Source organism: Gymnoscopelus braueri (genome assembly GCF_963280865.1).
Source record: "Gymnoscopelus braueri genome assembly, chromosome: 23".
Lineage (NCBI taxonomy): Eukaryota > Metazoa > Chordata > Actinopteri > Myctophiformes > Myctophidae > Gymnoscopelus > Gymnoscopelus braueri.
In genome coordinates this window covers 772,503-793,306 of record NC_137625.1, presented here as the reverse complement: position 1 = coordinate 793,306, position 20,804 = coordinate 772,503, and the positions used below count along the sequence as shown (strand labels likewise).

At 41.7% G+C, this 20,804-nt stretch overlaps 1 protein-coding gene across 1 annotated transcript; it reads right to left on the bottom strand.

The window, feature by feature from the left end:
- Nucleotides 1-7,764: 7,764 nt before the first annotated feature.
- LOC308079155 (protein NLRC3-like) lies at nt 7,765-19,736 on the bottom strand (the record flags this gene model as incomplete). The annotated part of the gene is made up of 6 exons (XM_080420534.1): nt 19,599-19,736; nt 15,052-16,972; nt 13,471-13,647; nt 11,672-11,848; nt 8,590-8,742; nt 7,765-7,783 (listed from the first exon to the last, which is right to left on the bottom strand). Exons 1-6 carry the CDS (start codon nt 19,705-19,707, stop codon nt 7,765-7,767), a joined length of 2,556 nt encoding a protein of 851 aa, XP_080276660.1. The 5' UTR covers nt 19,708-19,736.
- Between the last annotated feature and the right edge of the window lie 1,068 nt (nt 19,737-20,804).

The window sequence follows — 20,804 nt, the reverse complement described above, 5'->3', positions numbered from 1 at the left end:
GGTCCTAGTCGAGGTGGGTGTGTGTGTGTGTGTGTGTGTGTGTGTGTGTGTGTGTGTGTGTGTGTGTGTGTGTGTGTGTGTGTGTGTGTGTGTGTGTGTGTGTGTTGTGTCAAAACAAATGTATTTTATGGTAATTATCTATTTCTATAATTCACAGGTGGTGGCAGGCCTCGAAAGGGCAAGGGTCCTCCCGGTGGTGGCAGGCCTCGAAAGGGCAAGGGTCCTCCCCCTGTGTGGCATGCCACAGGCTGGTGTCCTCGGGACATCCCCTTCTCAGCCGGGACTCCGGGTCCACAGAATGCGGCTGCTGATCTGCAGTCTGATGACCCTGTGGACTTCTTCGAGCTGCTGGTGTCGGATGAGATCCTGCTGGAGATCTGCGTCCAGACGAACCTGTATCACAAACAGCAGCCGCCCAGTGAACTGCAGTATAACAGAGCAAAGTCCTGGAAAGATCATGATCTCACTGTAGAGGAGCTCAAGATCTTTCTAGGGCTCTTTCTTCTAACTGGAGTCAACCCAAAGCCGGAACTCGAGATGTACTGGTCCACTGACGAGTACCTGTCGGCACCCGTCTTCGGCAAGATCATGTCGCGGAACAGGTTCCAGCTCATCTTGAGTGCCCTGCACTTCATCGACAACACCATGCCCCGCCTTGACCCTAAAGACAACCTCTGGAGAATCCGCCCAGTGCTGCAGTCCTTGCTGGCCAACTTCCAGAAAATGTATCTGCCGAGCGAGGACATCAGTATTGATGAGGGCATGCTGTTGTGGCGTGGACGCCTGGCCTTCAAAGTCTATGCCCCACAAAAGCCGATCAAGTACGGCATCAAGTCATACATATTGTGCGAGTCTGCAACCGGCTACGTCCACAACATGCAGCCGTACTGTGGCGTGCCGACCTCCCTACCTGACACAATTACCAACCTACTAGGTGATTTAGCAGGTTTAGGATATAGGCTATACATGGACAACCTGTATAATTCAGTGAAGACGTCCCTTATGCTCCTGAAGAAGGCGACCTACGTCTGCGGGACTCTCCGTAAGAAACGAGGGCAGCCACCAGCCATCGCCGAGGTGACCAATGAGAAGCTGCCACTTGGGTCGTCCATGTCACTCCATCACGAGGGCGTGATGGTAGTGGCATGGCGACCCAAGAAAACAAAGATTGTCACCATGATCTCCACCTTGCACCCTGACGAGATGCGGCCCGTGGCCTCGAATGAGAAACGGAAGAGGAAGAGGGTGACCGAAATGAGGCCAGTGTGTGTTGCTGAATACAACAAATTCATGAACGGGGTCGACAAGATGGACCAAAACCTCAGCTATTATATGTGCACCAGGAAAACCAAGAAGTGGACGAAGAAGTTCTTTTTTTACCTGCTCCAGATATCGATGTTCAACGCCTTCACAATCTACAAGGCCAGAAACCCAGGCGGCATTCAAGACTTCTTCTCCTTCATCGTGAAAGTAGTGAAGTCCTGGACCTCCCTCGGCCGCCGTGGGGGAGTGGCCCCTCCTCAGGAGGGTAGGAATGAGGCCCCGCCTCCTGAGGAAGGGGCCGAGGAAGAGGGTGAAGACCTTCCTCAGGAGGGTAGGAATGAGGCCCCGCCTCCTGAGGAAGGGGCAGAGGAAGAGGGTGACGCCGATCCTCAGGAGGGTAGGAGTGAGGCCCCGCCTCCTGAGGAAGGGGCAGAGGAAGAGGATGACGCCGATCCTCAGGAGGGTAGGAGTGAGGCCCCGCCTCCTGGGGATCGCCCCGGCAAACCAAATGTCCCACATGCTCCCCACCCAAGGCCACCATTGATTGACCCTCCGTCCAGGCTGTTAGGCAGAAGTAAAGATCACCTACTCATCAGATTCCCAAGTACTACTAAGAAGTACACACAAAGGGTTTGCAGGGTCTGTGCCCGATCCAAAGATCCAAAGATAAAGAAGAAGCGAGGGGAGGAAAAGAACCACCGGAGCGAGACTTGAGTGCAAGTCCTGTCTTGTGCCCTTGCACGAAGGAGAATGTACATGGCGTTACCACAACGTAGATAAGTATTAGTTTACGGGTCCATTTGGTTTCAGGGTAGGGAAAGGGTAGACGCACGCTGAAGAACTTTATTTTTGTTTATTTGCACTAATTGCACCAATGTATTGATTTGAATGATTATTATTTATTTTGATTTTATGTAGTTACATTTAGTTTGAAATGACTTGCACTTTGTGCTTTACAGTGAAACGGCTGCTACTTTGTTCAACCTACCTCTACACACTGCCGTATGCACAACACTGTTTAGACTTTTTATTTATTTATTTTGCACTAATTGCACCAATTTTTTGATTGAACTTTTTTGTTGTTGAACTCCCTAGAGATTCACAAATTGTCATAAATGGCATAAAGAAAAAAAGGCAAGCTATAGATCTGCTATTTGTTGCTATGAATGTAGTATGTTTGGAAAAGGAAGCTCTCGATGACCTATGTGTTGCACTTTGAACTTGGAATTATTATTATTTTATGTAGTTACATTTAGTTTGAAATGACTTGCACTTTGTTCTTTACAGTGGAACGGCTGCTTCTTTGTTCAACCTACCTCTACACACTGCCTAGTATGCACAACACTGTTGTCTAGACTTTTTATTTATTTATTTTGCACTAATTGCACCAATGTTTTGATGTTGAACTATTCACAAATTGTCATAAATGGCATAAAGGAAAAAAGGCAAGCTTGTAGATCTGCTATTTGTTGCTATGAATGTACTGTAGCTTGAGATTTTGACTGTTGCAAAAAGTTTGGAAAAGGAAGCTCTCAATGACCTATGTGTTGCACTTTGAATTTGGAATTATGATTCTTTATTTGAAAAAAAAAAAGTGATTTTTTTTATTTTTTTATTTTTATAAACAAGTATTGTTTACATGACTGATGTCAATGAAGGCGCAAAATAAATGTCAAACACTTTTGAAATCAAGTTATGCCTCTAAATGTGTGTCATTTACTAAAACGCTCATATCTCAGCTTCTGAAGAAAAATGCCTCTTTTTGGTGAAAACCAAGCTGTATTCAAACTCCTCTAGCTAAAAAACGGAGCATGGTATCAACTCACTTTTTTTTCAGATGAAAGAAGAGATTCTAAGCTTTCTTTTGAGATATTCTATGTTTTCATAGTCCTAATACAAAATCTTCTGTGGGCCCTCAAATATAAGTCAGAATGGTCAAAAACCTTGGCAGTGGGAAAGCCTGTTCTAGAAAACCCCTTGGCAGTCAATGTGTTAAAGGGTTAAATAAATATGAAGAAACGTGTTATAATTGTGAACATTTTTAACAACACAAACCCTCTCTTATGTCAGTGTGCTGCTTCTATACCGTTTTATTTATGATGACATCACTATGATGTCACCATGAGTCAGTCATGCCCAAATATGGAGTTCTATGACGTCAGACTTAGCATGGTGTCAAAGTATCCATGGTAACCATGACAACCTGGACTCACTCAAACATGTGGAGTAACCATGGAGACCTGATGTCCTCCTCACATAGAGACTCTATCTCTGCTCACACAGACGTACTGAGGAGGAGGGGTATAACCCGAACCCAGCATAGAGCGGTTCAGAGAATGTGTTGTGGAAGGTGAAGGTGTACAGGTGAGTCAGTGAGTCTGAGCAGACCTCATAAAAGGACAGATTCCCTAACAGACAGTCCAGATACACTGCTACTCTTTTGGAGCGCCTAGAGGGACGGACAGGGAGGACAGTGTCCTTACTATTGTGTCTGACAATGTAACTGTTAACATCACAGACCAGACTCCAGGACTTATCATTGTGTCCAAGCAGAGAGTCACCAGCACGTACTTTCCTAATGATTCCTCCGTAAGTCACTGCTATATGAACCTCTCCATTCCTCTCTACCTCCCAGTAACAGGGTCCAGTCAGACCCTCTGTACACAGAACCTGAGGATATCCATTAAACCTGTCAGGATGATCAGGATGATGCTGATCCTCTCTCCTCCATGTCGCCTTCCTGTTGTTCTCAGACAGAGAGAGGGTTTTGAATGCTGTGTTTGTGTTCAGTGTGAGATGAGAGAAATCTGATGAGAAAATAACACAATAAACATTAAACACATCATTCACTGAGACACACACACACACACACACACACACACACACACACACACACACACACACACACACACACACACACACACACACACACACACACACACACACACACACACACACACACACACACACACACACACACACACACACACAAAATGAAAAAATCTTGAAAATGTGAAATGGGGGTCCTTGACATGAAAAAGTTTGAGCACCTTTTTTTTAGCTACAGTGTTACAAACTCACTCGTCACAGAGCTGTTCTTTATGTAAGGAGTATGTTTGCAGAGACAGGACTAATGTGTGTTTAGCTACAGTGTTACAAACACACTGGTCACAGAGCTGTGAATGCTTGTAGATCTGCTATTTTCGTCACACATTTAAGTATAAAATCAGGCATTATTTAGGACGACATCAAGTCACGTTCAACACAGTCAGCCCACACATCAAATAGAGACGAGTGAGGCGTTATGAGCTTGTAGATCTACTTTTCTTTTAAATAAATCTTATCTACAAGATCATCTACAAGCTCACGATGCGAGGTATTGTGAGCTTGTAGATCTGCATTTTTTGATTTTAAATAAAGCTTATCTACACGGTGATCTAAATGCTTGTAGATCTGCATTTTTTCTTATAAATGAAGCGTATCTATAAGATCTAAAAGCTTGTAGATCTGCTATTTTTCTTTTAAATAAAGATGATCTACAAGCTCACAACTCCTCACATCGTGAGGCGTTGTGAGCTTGTACTGTAGATCTGTTATTTTCTTTTTAAATAAAGCTTATATACAAGCAGATCTACAAGCTCACAAGGCTTCACATCGTGAGGCCTTGTGAGCTTGTAGATCTGCTTGTAGAGGTTCCACTGCTCCAGTGAAGGTTGTGTGTATGTGCAGATATCTGCTCTTACTATCATTATTATTGGTGGAAATACTAATAATTTGTGCCTGAATGATCAAATCCTGTGTTGAGGGTCACACAAGAATAACATGCACTGTTTAAACACATTAAGACCAGAACCAGACAATTAAAAAAACAAGATGATCTACAACAGTGGTAACCAACCTTTTCAAGCACATGAGTACTTTTTATTCCAATGTGTAAGCTGAGATCGCGAGTAAGTAAGACGTAAGTAAGGCGTAAGTAAGACGCGCGAACGCTGGAAGCGAACGCAGCTCGAAAATATTGTGTATTTACAGACTTGTAATCCGTGTTATTTCACCGTGATGGGGAGAGAACATTGACAGTGTGAGTGTGTGTGTGTGTGTGTGTGTGTGTGTGTGTGTGTGTGTGTGTGTGTGCGTGTGCGTGTGCGTGTGTGTGTGTGTGTGTGGCAGGCTGGTGTGCATTGTCTAAATTCCTGCACTCTGGCGCACTCGGGTGGCTGCTTACAGGCAGTGCACGCATGTGAGTCACATGGGTGCATGCAGCCGATGAGAGGTGAACACAGACGGACAGACACACACAACCTGAGCAGGGTTACATAGTAAGCTCCACTTGGTCGGAGGCGCGGCGAACCTTCCGCGTTCGCAACTATGAGTAAGACATCATTTACTTTAGCAATTTCTGACAGGCTCAATGTATTTAGTTTGCATACATCCACACAAAGGCTAGTAGTCTAAATATGAATAAACAAAATGGCAATTTCTGGGGAAAAATTACAAAAGTTGACACTTTTTAGGTTACTTTAAAAAATAAATGAAAACACACAGGGACATTAAATACATTGTTATTACAGATATCTAATCTTCAAAGCACAATATTGACTTTCTCATCAATTAATATTCACATTTAGATATTCTGTTCAATTGATTGACCCGTCGCCTCCTCTCCCAATACACACAAACCTGTTTGTGATCGACTGTGATGGCTTTGAAGATCCACATGTCCACCGCTTGGTTACCAATGATCTACGAGCTTGTAGATCTGCTATTTTTATTTGAAATAAAGCTTATCTGCAAGATGATCTACAAGCTCACAACGCCTCAAGCGGATCTAAAAGCTCACAATGTGGGGTGTTGTGAGCTTGAAGATCTTCTGTTTTTCTTTTAAATAAAGCTTATCTACAAGATGATCTACAAGCTCACAACACGTTATGATGCAACATGTTTTTGCCATGAAGACGATCTAAAGCTCACAGTGAATAACTATTCTACTAGTTTTCAACTTGTAGATCTACTATTTTTGTTATTTTGAAACACATCCAATCTACAAGCTGACAATGCATTGTGATGCGACACATTGAGAGCTTTGTAGATCAGCTATTTCTGATATGTTTGAATTATAGCCGATCTACAAGACAGACAGACAGACAGACAGACAGACAGACAGACAGACAGACAGACAGACAGACAGACAGTGTGTAGGGGTGGGTGATCTCTCTTTTTATTATTAGTTTGTTCTGTTTTTGTCACTTTACATTATGTTTGTACATTAGGTTATATTTATATATTTGTATTTCTGGTTTCCTTTATGTTAGGTAAGAATAGGTTTTGTTGCTTCATAGTCCCACCCTGAGGTAATGGTACATGATGTTATCTTCATAGTCCCACCCTGAGGTAATGGTACATGATGTTATCTTCATAGTCCCACCCTGAGGTAATGGTACATGATGTTATCTTCACCCTGAGGTAATGGTACATGATGTTATCTTCATAGTCCCACCCTGAGGTAATGGTACATGATGTTATCTTCAATCTCTTGGTATTTTAAACCTGTGTGTCCTGACTGTTTGGGGAAGGAGGGAGTCCATGCTTTATGTTGCACCTAGTGACCCCTAGACTGGGTTTGATAGATAGATAGATAGATAGATAGATAGATAGATAGATAGATAGATAGATAGATAGATAGATAGATAGATAGATAGATAGATCTATCTATCTATCTAGATTAGTTAAAACACAACTAGAGAGAGGTAGAGAGCTGTGCTGCATGAGAGATCTATATTGACTGACATTGTTTCTGTCAAACCACATGACAGTCATGCTGGTGTTAAGGACCAGGTCAAGAGCAGAGAAACCTGCATGAATTCACTGGAAGAGTTTTCAGGACAGCATCCAGGGAGGGAGGAGCCAGTATAAAATGTCAATGTGTGATATTAACACAGACAGACAGACAGACAGACAGACAGACAGACAGACAGACAGACAGACAGACAGACAGACAGACAGACAGACAGACAGACAGACAGACAGACAGGCAGGCAGGCAGGCAGACAGACAGACAGACAGATACTCACATCTTGTAAGGAGTTGAGGATTATTCCAGTGTTCATGTCCTCCATGTTTCACTCTGTAGGAAGTACAACATCAAAGTTTTTCAGGAGTAATATATTAATATAACTTGTAATCAGTGCTGGGGGTGAACAATGGGTCCTAAATAATGGCATTACTTAGATTACATTATATTTCAGACCTATATTTTCCTGTTCCTTCTGTTGTCACAAAGGTAATTTTAAATCTATCCACACATTTGGGCCGTTTCCTGGTAAATGAATGAGCGCGTCTCTGTCAACGGAGAGTTGCACGGATGTTACACACAAATTGGTGATCACGTGCCTTGCCAACAGCCAGCAATCTGTGTTGATTGCGTAAACATTCTATTCAATAGGTCGTCACCACTTTTGGTGTGACAGTGTCACACGACTGACTGACTGGTTTGGTTTTGTATTACAGTAATTGGTCACACCTGTTGACATGACAGAGATTGAGAGAAGACAGAGAGGTTATCCTTTAGTACGGTCGTAGAAGTATTCACATGATTGTTGGATTTGTTGGTGTAAAGAGAAGGAAGAACGTCAATGTAAATTAGATATGTCAGTATGTTTGGTGAAGCTCAGCACAGCTCCACACTGTGGCCACTCTGATAGGCTGCTCTCTTGATTTTATGTTTACCAAACATACTCATAATGAGGGATATTATGTAGGTTATGTAATTCCTCACAAATGGGTTTTAATCTCCAGTAACGCAAAAGTAATCTAACAAAAGTAATACTGTAACGTAACAGAATACTTTTTTTAACGGCAGTAATCCTGTAACGTAACAAGTTACTTTTAAGCGTTACCCAAGACTGCTTGTAATGTAGTTCCATAAACAGTAGTTATACCTAAACATATTATATTACATTTCATTGCTTTTTATGTTGTAAAACAAAAGGGACAAAATTGTTTGTTTTTATATTTACTTCACTGACTCACTAAAAGTTCAAATTGACTCGTAAATCAGAGCTCAGAGGTGAAGTATTGTTTTGATAAAATAATAATAATAATAATAATAATAATAATAATAATAATAATAATAATAATAACAATAACAATAATGATAATGGTAATGATAATGATAATAATATTAATAATAATAGTATGATTCATTTGCATGTAGGTTATTGCACATTCATTTTACTCATATTCCCCCCCCAGCCTGCCCACCAACCATTGAAACATTCTAATAGAAACAGTGAACTAACAAACATGGACACAGTTCATTCTACTCACTGGAGAGTCTTCAGTCCAGAGAACTGCTGCAGTGCTGAGTCATTCAGGACGTTGAAAGGCAGGTCTAGTTCTTTGAGATGGAGGGATGGATTAGAAAGTAGAGCTGAGGCCAGAACTTCACAGGATCTCTCTGACAACCAGCAGTGAGTCAGTCTAAATGAAGAATCAAACATCAGACATTATATTATTACTGTCTAGAAAAACTAACCATCTATTTAAGGACCTGGGGCCTGTTCCTCAAAAGGTGAATTAGAGCTAAAGCCTGGCTGTTCCACCTATCCTGGCTTAATTTAGCCAGGATTAGAGCTGAGTCGGTTCCTCAAAAGGTGAATTATCTTGAAGATTAGTTTAGCCAGTTCACCCTGGCTAAGTTTAGCCTTATCCGATTCCTCAAAAGAGAATTGAAGCAAGCCTAGCTTAGTTACCATGGCAATTTAGCTGTGAAGTTAGCCTGGTCAGGAGCAGGCTAACAGCCAAGCTTACTTAATCTAGTGCCTTGTTCTTCAAGTTTTTCCACAGTTAATTCAAAACATGTGTTTGTATATGGACTCATTTTAATGACCCTGCATTCAAATAAAATGAAATAAATACAATAAGATATAATCAAATTAATTACTGAAATAGTGTGTGACCATGAATCATAATCATAATTGTTTCACAATGACTCATGTGATATGTAATTGTCACTCTGTTATAGTTAACACTATAGTTCATCTTGTTGTTAGATGTTTGATAATATATTACTTTTTTTTTTAAATATTATAAAAAAACATATACCCGTAACTAATCATTTATATATATATATATATATATATATATATATATATATATATATATATATATATATATATATATATATATATATATAAATTATTAGTTATGGGTTTAAAGGAGCCTCTTTGTAAGTCAATGAGGAGCATATTTTAAATTATCAATTTCTAGTCAATGGAGAAATTATTTTTTATTTCTTGTCCACCTTTGGAGTTACATCATGATGGCAAGGTAACTACACAACCCAAACCTCTACCAAAGTGGTCTTGCAAATGTGGGGTTATTTATTGCGTGTCTCGTCCCGTCCCGTCCCCCCCACTCATCCCGTCACGGCCCCCTGTCGAGGTCAACCACCCCCCCCCGTCCCGTCCCGTCCTGTCCCGTTGTGGCCCCCGTCGCAGTACACCCCACCCCCCCCCGGTCACGTCCCGTCACGCCCCGTCCCGTCCCGTCCCGTTCCCGTTCGTCCCGTTGCCCGTCCGTCTCAAACACACACACACACACACACACACACACACACACACACACACACACACACACACACACACACACACACACACACACACACACACTGTGTGTGTGCTTGCAATACTTTGCCATGCTTTCTCCCTGGATCTATTTATTGCGGTCGCGTTTCCTTTCTTGCTTAAATACATTTTACTTCCTTGTATGATTTCATGAGCTGCTGCAGTGCTGCTATTCAGCCACAGAGAAGAACGCTGCTCTGGTTTTGGACTCCGTGATTGGTCAAGTTCAAGGAATCTGCGCTCGAGTTCATGGTCTTTTATAGAAATACGTCGCCGGCGAATCGCCGCCCATTCAGCCTGGCTTCATTATCCTGGCTGGACACAGCCTGGCTTGACATAGCCTGGCTCGACAAAGTTGCTCCTTTTCAGCCTGGCTTGGCGTCTGAGGAACGGAATAAACGAGGCTTTTCGGACCCGACTTTGTCAAGCCTGGATTTGGCTTAAGGCCAGGCTTTTTTAATTCACCTTTTGAGGAACAGGCCCCTGGTCTAACTGTCAGGGTTTGGAGTAGAGATACAAGAGCTGAACTCTAACAGGCAGGAATAACATGAACTAAATAATCTTTACTTGATCTTAAAGAAAAAGGTAAACTTCCTGTTGATTTAGTCATTTTCACTGGAGGAAGGAAGGAATAAGACTGGATCTGCGGATGTGGATCTTCAAATGGTAAAATCAACAGAAAGTTTAAATGTTTCTTTGTACAGGGTTTTGTGTTATATACCTTCAGAATCAGCTTTGTTGGCGTTCATCACGCTAAAAGAGTGACTTTGAGAGCTCTGTAATCAACTGAGCAACGGAGCGATATATGTCGCCAATTGGACTAGTTACATCATGACAAGATAAGAACACAACCCAAAACTCTACCAAAGTGTCCTTCTTTAAGCCCTGACCAGCTGGCTCCTAAAATAATACACTGGACTGTGGCTTTACTATGATCATTGGCACGTTTGTGATGCTTGCGGAACTCGGCTCCGCCTTTAGTTATTGGCTGTAGAATATACCTTGTTCTTGCCCAAAATGCAGAAAAATACAAGGAGAAAGCAGAGACAAATATTTTTTTCTAAATCCTTTAACATTAGATCTGACGGGGCTGCGTTTGTTGTGATCACGTTATATCTCGGTCTACTCTTCTCCGGAAGTCATAGGATCATTCATAGATTGGCGAAGAGCGCCCTCTAGCAAAAACACTGAAAACACCAGCGTACGTCATAATACGTCAATGGCAGTGTGTGCGTTTGGATTGACATGTGTCAAAATACTTGGCAGTCAATTAGTTAATTCTTCCCTTTGAACTTAAAAAAATGCTCCAAAGATAGCCGAGCATTAGAAAGTTTGAAGGTTTGAAGTTTCTAGGTGAAAGTATGAAGGAGTCATTAGATGTGCTCTAGAAAAAAGAAAGATGATATTTAAAAAAAACTATAAAACATTTCTAAAAGTTAAATACACCCACACATCATCACTTATAGCTGAACATGTTAAAGTTTGAATTAAATATAAAGCAAAGTAGGCCTATGTGGAGGAAATAAGAGTAACAAATAAGTGCACAGAATAAATTCAGAAAGAAATTTAAAGCGGGAAGAAAATGAGTGTGCTCGCTCTGCAGCGAGCCCATAATAATAATAATAAAGCCATGTATCTCAGCATGGCTTTACATACTGTGGTCAGTGTACTGTATCATTATTCTAATCAGTGTTGGTTACCATGCTGTCAACCTTATTCACACTCTTTAAATAAGGTCTCACCACTGTATTAATATAATATTTACATTGTTAAATTAATCTGACCTGAGAATCTCCAGACAACAGTGTGGACTCTTCAATCCAGAACACAGCAGGTCCAGTGAAGTTCCCTCCCCCAGGTCGTAGTACCCCAGCTCCAGTTGTTTTAAATGTGAAGGATTAGAGCTGAGAGCTGAAGCAACAACTTCAAAGTGTGTCTCCTTGAGACCACAGTCAACAAGTCTGTAAATACACATTAAATGCAAAATCTGACATTAATAAAACAAAGGATACAACAGGTATTTCTGATAAAGCAATCTGAATGGTAGAAATCCTGATTGGTAGAAATAGGCTCTCTAGCCGTGCTCAAATGAGCATGACAGCACACCTCGGCGTTCTAAAATGAAACTAAACAAAATATAAAAATCATCTGTGCTGATAAGATGGAGTCTCAGCAGAGCAGAGCCAGCTAAGCGGCTAGGCTAGTAGTTTGCATGGGAAGTTCACAGACATAGTAGCTAAATCTGGCATTAAAATGTTTGAATTAACAGTTAAGTTGTGTTTCCCTATGTGTTCAGTTTGGTAAACGTTTTCTAGCTCACAACCATCTCAAAGTTGGGTCTGGACTGACTGAGTAAACAGGGACTGTTGTGTCTGTCAGACCCTATCATGTATTTACACAATAACAGAGATAACACTTGCAGAAAGGTTGTTATTTTGAGAGTGAAATGCCCCACAATATGAATACACTTGTATGTGTTTTATTTCGATGGTAAGTGTTGTATAATCTCAATATTGTAACGGCCGAGAAGTGCAGCGCCCCGAGCCGGAGTCGAACCCATGACCCACGGCTTACCAGTCCGGCCAACAACCCCCTGCGCCAAAGAAGCTAGCTCCCTTGGTGGAGGAAGTTGTGGCGCATTGGGGACGCTACACTCTCCCCTCGGTTCGAATCGAATCGCGCCCTTGCGCTTCTCGGTTCACCGCACACGGCCGGTCCCTCTCGTCCCTCACGCAAGGGCACATCCCACTTCTGACACCAATGTAACGGCCGAGAAGTGCAGCGCCCCGAACCGGAGTCGAACCCATGACCCACTGCTCACCAGTCCGGCCAACAACCCCCTGCGCCAAAGAAGCTAGCTCCCTCGGTGGAGGAAGTTGTCGCGGTTTGCAGACGCTACAATATTGAACATGAGGGTGGCTTTACGATGATTATTGGCACTTCAGTGATGCTTGCAGAACTTGGCTCGGCCTCCTTCCTGACTGTCGTGCCAATGATCACAGTAAAGCACACCCTCTTATGTAATATTGCTTAATTATACCCAGTTCACTGTAATGGAGGTTATCTGATGACTTCCTTATTCATGTTCCCACAGAGTTCAGAGAGAGAGAGAGAGACGGATGGTGGGCGGGGCCATCCTGCTCTGCAGACATACACTGTCTAAGCTCTGGAGTTGGATGCACCGTCTGTCTCCTCCTCCCCTCACACTTTGTGGGAGCATAAATGGGGCTTATTAATGTTATTATTTATAATAATAATAATGATAATAATAATAAGTATTATCATTATTATTTAATCAGCTTTATTTGTTTTGTGGGGTATTTGTGTCCTCTGCATTTAACCCATCCTAAGTATTAGGAACAATGGATGTCCATTAATATTAACATTAACATTATTACTGCAGCGAGCCCACAATAATAATAAAGACATGTATCTCAGCATGGCTTTACATACTGTGGTCAGTGTACTGTATCATTATTCTAATCAGTGTTGGTTACCATGCTGTCAACCTTATTCACACTCTTTAAATAAGGTCTCACCAGTGTATTCATATAATATTTACATTCTGGTAAATTAATCTGACCTGAGAATCTCCAGACAACAGTGTGGACTCTTCAGTCCAGCCCCCAGCAGGTCCAGTGACTTTCCCTTCCCCAGGTCGTTGCCACTCAGGTCTAGTTGTTTTAAATGTGAAGGATTAGAGCTGAGAGCTGAAGCAACAACTTCAAAGTGTGTCTCCTCGAGGCCACAGTCAACAAGTCTGTAAATACACATTAAATGCAAAATATGACATTATTAAAACAAATGATACAACATGTAGTTCCGACAAAGCAATCTGATTGGTAGAAACAGGCTCTCTAGCTGTGCTTAAATTAGCATGACATCACACCTCGGCATTCTCAAATCAAAATATACAGCTGTGCTGAGCAGAGCAGAGCCAGCTAGGCGGCTAGGCTATTAGTTTGCATGGGAAGTTCACAGACATAGTAACTAATTCTGGCATTAAAATGTTTTAATTTCTATTGAATATCTTAATCTTAATTACAATGAGATGTTAAGTTTTGTTTCTCTATGTGTTCAGTTTGGTAAAAGTTGTCTAGCTCACAACCATCTCAATGTTGGGTCTGGACTGACTGAGTAAACAGGGACTGTTGTCTCTGTCAGACCCTATCATGTATTTACACAATAACAGAGATAACACTTGCAGAAAGGTTGTTATTTTGAGAGTGAAATGCCCCACAATATGAATACATTTATTTAAAAAAAAAAAGATTATTACAGTATATATTACAATAATAATCTATTATTTGTTTTACATTTTGCTCCACTAGGGGGGGGCTACTGAGCAGCATCTGTATGAGACTTAGCCTGTCCTTTGTGCCTGTAGCCATGAGGATTTACAATGAGGCCCACGGTCACTCTGCTCAGTCAATAACTCTGGAGTAACACCAGTACGGGCTGATTGTGTTCATATAGACGCTCAACATGGACCACGGTGGATTCAAACCCACAACCTCTGTGGTGGTGGACAGGCACTTTACCACTGCACCACCCGAGCACCCTGACACTGCAACGTTATCAGTGTATTCTGTGATGTCATAACGACACTGTGACGTTATCAGTGTATTCTGTGATGTCATAACGACACTGTAACGTTATCAGTGTATTCTGTGATGTCATAACGACACTGTAACGTTATCAGTGTATTCTGTGATGTCATAACAACACTGTAACGTTATCAGTGTATTCTGTGATGTCATAACAACACTGTGACGTTATCAGTGTATTCTGTGATGTCATAAACGTTATCAGTGTATTCTGTGATGTCATAACGACACTGTGATTGTGTGTATTTGCTTACATATTGTCAATGCATAGGACAGGATACTGTACTGACACTGTGATTGTGTGTGTTTAGTTATGCATAGTGCAGGGTGACATTCTCAGTCAGTAAAAAAATATGTATATAGCAGAATTTTAAGCCTCAGTCCTGCTTCACTGGGGACTGGCCTTTATTTGCTCATAGCTACACACCACAATACACTATCTGGAAGGATCTGAGACCTAGTTATTATGTGAGCTTTTATATTAACCAATGAGTTATAGTGTTAGGTGTGAAGGTAGATTGACTCTGTTCTAGTATGTTTTCTATATGACTACTAACCGAGCCTTTCTGCTGTTCCTCACAGCTGGAACCAGTCTCCATCGCCCCTCCATTGATGTGTTGTATGTGTCCAGGTCCAACTCATCCAGAACCTCTGACATCTGTAGCAAGAAGGCCAGAGCTGAACACTGGGATGGATCCAGTTCTGTGTTTGATCTGTTCCCTGACTTCAGGTACTCTTGGATCTCCTGATGTACTGAATGGTCGTTCATCTCCATCAAACAGTGGAAGATGTTGATAATTCTCTCAGGAGAGTAATTTTTAGTGGTCATCTTCTTCAGGTTGTTGATGGCTCTCTGGATGCTTTCTGGACTGTTCTCTGTCTGACCCAGCAGACCTCCTAACAGCCTCTGGTTGGACTCCCGTGAGAGGCCATGAAGGAAGCGGACAAAGAGGTCCAGGTGGCCATTCTCACTCTCTAGGGCTTTTTCCATGGCTCTCTGCAGGAAGTCATCCAAGGAACTGACACTGCCCCCCAGGAATGGCTCCAGTACCTTCTTGTTCTTCTCTGTGAAACAGTGGAACAGGTAGACTGCAGCCAGAAACTCCTGGATGCTCATATGAACAAAGCTGTAGACCGTTTTCTGGAATTTCACACTCTCTCTTTTGAAGATCTCTGTGCACACTCCTGAGTACAGCGAGGCGTCTTTCACATCAAGACCACACTCTTCCAGGTCTTCTTGGTAGAACATGATGTTACCTTTCTTCAGTTGTTCAAACGCCAGCCTGCCCAGCTTCAGAAGAACTTCCCTGTCAGTGTTAGATTTTGGAGGATTGCTAGTTGTTGCACTCACTCCAAGTAGTCTTTGTGACGTGTTCTTCAACCAGGTCATCATCTTCGCCTGCATAGAATTTGCTCCTGGTTTTTGACTCATTGCTTTCGCACTCGGCCTCCTGTCACCATCACCCTTTACTGAGCTTGAATGCTGTTGATTCACCTCATGTGGCTCTTCATACTTCAGCGTCTTCCTCTTTGTCTGGACCAACAGGAAGTGGCCGTACATCCCAGTCAGGTTCTTGGGCAGCTCTCCTGTCTCGTCTGTCTTCACCATGTCCTCCAAAACAGTAGCAGTAATACAACAGAAGACTGGGATGTGACACATGATGTGGAGGCTCTTTGATGTCTTCAAGTGTGAGATGATTGTGCTGGCCAGCTTCTCATCACTGAATCTCTTCCTGAAGAACTCCTCCTTCTGGGGGTCTGTGAACCCTTGCACTTCTGTTGCCATGTCAACACATGCAGGAGGGATCTGATTGGCTGCTGCAGGTCTGGTAGTTATCCAGAGGAGGGCTGAGGGGAGCAGATTCCCTTTGATGAGGTTTGTCAACAACACGTCCACTGATGATGTCATTGTGACATCAGAAACAATGTCATTGTTGTCAAAGTGCAATGGAAACCTGCTTTCATCCAGACCATCAAAGATGAAGCCAACTTTCCAGACAGCGAGCTGCTCTGCTGTGACCTTCTTTAATGTTGGGTGGAAAACATGGATCAGTGTGAGAAGACTGTGCTGCTCATCTCTGACCAAGTTCAGCTCCCGGAATGAAAAGGGAACCAGGAGAATGACATCTTGATTTTCCAAACCCTTTGCCCAGTCCAGAGTGAACTTACGCACAGAGAATGTTTTTCCAATGCCAGCGATGCCCTTGGTCAGAACTCTTCTGTTGGGTTTGTCTCTGCCAAGGAGGAGGGGCTTAAAGATGTCAGAGCAGTTCATTGGTTTGTCATGGAGGGTCTTCTTGGAAGCTGTCTCAAGCTGCCAGACCTCATGTTGGTTATTAACCCCTTCACTCTCTCCCACTGTGATGTAGAGCTCTGTGTAGATGCTGCTGAGGGAGGGCACTTCAGTGACGTATGTCACACGATCAAGACTGTTCAAACTGATCTTATAATCCTTTAAATCATCCTGCAGACTGACGCCTGCAAAGATAAGAGAATGTATACATTTTAAACATTCAGTTATTTTATAATGTAAACATTTACAGCTGTGTTTGTACATGAAATAAATGCCCCCCAGAATATCGATAATTCATTAAGAAAACTGAAATATTCTGATAAAACAATTTGTAGTCTGACTATGTCTTCTGAAAAAAAAAATCCATAGTTATAGCCTATTGGCAAGCTCTCAACACACCCCAATGTGACATGTTGTGAGCTTGTAAATCGGCAAAATTATTATTATTATTTTTGTAATTATCTTTATTATTATTATTGATGTTTTTATTATAGTTAGTAAGTATACAGGGCTTAAAGGAGCAGTTCACCCATTTTCAACCTTATCTTCATATAATTGGTCCTCACTAATGCTCATTATAATATGTTATATGTTGTCTACTCACTCTGTGTCTCATTGGTGGGCTGCGGACAGTTCAGTAGGTATCATTTCCAACTGCACTTCAAACTTATTTTTTATGGAAAAACAACTTCTTCTTCATGTTAACTTTCCAGGAAGAGAAAGGCTGTAGTTTCTTGGAATCCCCATTGATTATGTCACTGTTAGGTACGTTTCTGAACTGTCCACAGGTCAGAGGTCACCGATGAGACAAATGGTGCCAACTAGGTAGGTCCACTTACTCATAGACTTACCTGTGGATTATACCAACTAGGTAGGTCCACTTACTCATGGATCTACCTGTGGATTATACCAACTAGGTAGGTCCACTTACTCATGGATCTTCCTGTGGATTATACCAACTAGGTAGGTCCACTTACTCATGGATCTACCTGTGGATTATACCAACTAGGTAGGTCCACTTACTCATAGACCTACCTGTGGATTATACCAACTAGGTAGGTCTACTTACTCATAGACCTACCTGTGGATTATACCAACTAGGTAGGTCTACTTACTCATGAACCTACCTGTGGATTATACCAACTAGGTAGGTCCACTTACTCATGGACCTACCTGTGGATTATACCAACTAGGTAGGTCTACTTACTCATGAACCTACCTGTGGATTATACCAACTAGGTAGGTCCACTTACTCATGGATCTTCCTGTGGATTATACCAACTAGGTAGGTCTACTTACTCATAGACCTACCTGTGGATTATACCAATTAGGTAGGTCCACTTACTCATAGACCTACCTGTGGATTATACCAACTAGGTAGGTCTACTTACTCAGACCTACCTGTGGATTATACCAACTAGGTAGGTCTACTTACTCATAGACCTACCTGTGGATTATACCAACTAGGTAGGTCCACTTACTCATAGACCTACCTGTGGATTATACCAACTAGGTAGGTCTACTTACTCATAGACCTACCTGTGGATTATACCAACTAGGTAGGTCCACTTACTCATAGACCTACCTGTGGATTATACCAACTAGGTAGGTCCACTTACTCAGACCTACCTGTGGATTATACCAACTAGGTAGGTCTATTTACTCATAGACCTACCTGTGGATTATACCAATTAGGTAGGTCTACTTACTCATAGACCTACCTGTGGATTATACCAATTAGGTAGGTCTACTTACTCAGACCTACCTGTGGATTATACCAACTAGGTAGGTCTACTTACTCATAGACCTACCTGTGGATTATACCAACTAGGTAGGTCCACTTACTCATAGACCTACCTGTGGATTATACCAACTAGGTAGGTCTACTTACTCATAGACCTACCTGTGGATTATACCAACTAGGTAGGTCTACTTACTCATAGACCTACCTGTGGATTATACCAGTGACAGCCACCTTATGTGGATTATGTGGTCGGCTCACGCTGACACTCTGCAGTTAATCACATGTACAACAAGCTGCTTTTTATTATTTTCACACCTTAAAGAGGTGGTGCCATGATTTTGCACTTTTTCAGTTTTTCATGTGTCTATGAGGTTGATAGAACTTCATTAAGCCCCCTGGTGGTGTTTTTATGGTGTTTTATGTCTTCTCTGACTATTTTGAGTTTCTTCCTGGAGGCTGAAACCTTGAGGGTCAAACGTGCCAATAGAGAACATGAGGCATGAGGAGGAGGAGGGACTAGGACAGGTGGGTGGTGTTAAGGTGGTGGAGGAGGTGCTAAGGTGAGAACCAGGTATACTTAATGAACTGGAGGCGTGTCCACATAAAACATAATTTAACACTTTCTGTACACTTTTTTGAAAAAAATCTTCTTCCTAGTATAACCACAATACCTGATGATTATGTTGTAGGGGGGGGGGAATCACTGAAAATCACGGCACCCCGTCTTTAACTAACGTCCATAACATGTCATGTACAGTATATATCTGCTGCTATGCTCACACACCTTATGTGTTACCTCAGGTACTTACCACACCAGATAGATATACTATGTGTAAATATGCAGATAAATAGTTGTTTTTAATTCTCTCTTTCCCTTGCCCCCCCCCTCCCTCTGCTTTCATTTCTTCTTGTAAATAACAAAAACAATGGAACTTTCTCAAAAACTGATACCACCCACTGTTTTCCACCTGTAAACCTGTTGATTCTGAAAATGGGTGAAATGCTCCTTTAAGCATCTCAGTTATTAACATGAAATGTTAAATAGTCTAAAGTGTGTCCAGTCTTACTTTGTCCTCTTGTGGTTTGACTGGGTGTGGTCAGAACTCTGTGGAGAGGAATATAATGTATTAGGACTATATAACAGACTTTATATTGCAGGATGAATGAACAATTCATTGCATAATGCACACAGAGATATTGATTTGTCATTTCTACATCATAATTATTTCTGGACGGACCCAGGATCACAGTCTGTCTTTGTCTCTCCCTGCCCCTAATGTGTGGTGACTGGAAAATATGCTGACTGGAATAGTTTTACAACCAACTCTACACACAGGAATGTCTCTGTATCACCCAGCAGTATCACCCAGAAGGGATTATATGTAAAGTGTAATATAATGTCTACACATGCAGGATTTGCTTGCATGTCACAAACACAACCCTGATGGAAATGACTATATATTCATTTTGGTGGAGTTGAGGGACAATAATATGTATGTTATTTCATACAGTATATTTCATTTAATCATATTTGCAGCTGGCTATTAGAAAGGGGCGTGCTAAGGAGCACAAATCTCTGCCAGGCTGGGTGGCTGTATTGCTTTTGGCTCCATACTCCTTATACGCTTAGATGATTAAAATGTGGGGTCAATCTGATAATGCATTAATGTTTCTCTGCTCTTTTATGTCCCTTAAAAAAAAAACAGGCCCTTCCATCAAACTTTGGAAGCCAGTTATAGCCAATCGGAATGGAAAACTAAAATGGTTTAATACATGTTTATCACATGACTCCAGAGATAATGCATGTTTATCACATGACTCCAGAGATAATGCATGTTTATCACATGACTCCAGAGATAATGCATGTTTATCACATGACTCCAGAGATAATACATGTTTATCACATGACTCCAGAGATAATGCATGTTTATCACATGACTCCAGAGATAATGCATGTTTATCACATGACTCCAGAGATAATACATGTTTATCACATGACTCCAGAGATAATACATGTTTATCACATGACTCCAGAGATAATACATGTTTATCACATGACTCCAGAGATAATACATGTTTATCACATGACTCCAGAGATAATACATGTTTATCACATGACTCCAGAGATAATACATGTTTATCACATGACTCCAGAGATAATACATGTTTATCACATGACTCCAGAGATAATACATGTTTATCACATGACTCCAGAGATAATTGCATGAGTTTTGAACAAGATCTGTAGAAGTAGTGGCAAAAAGTGTGTTTTG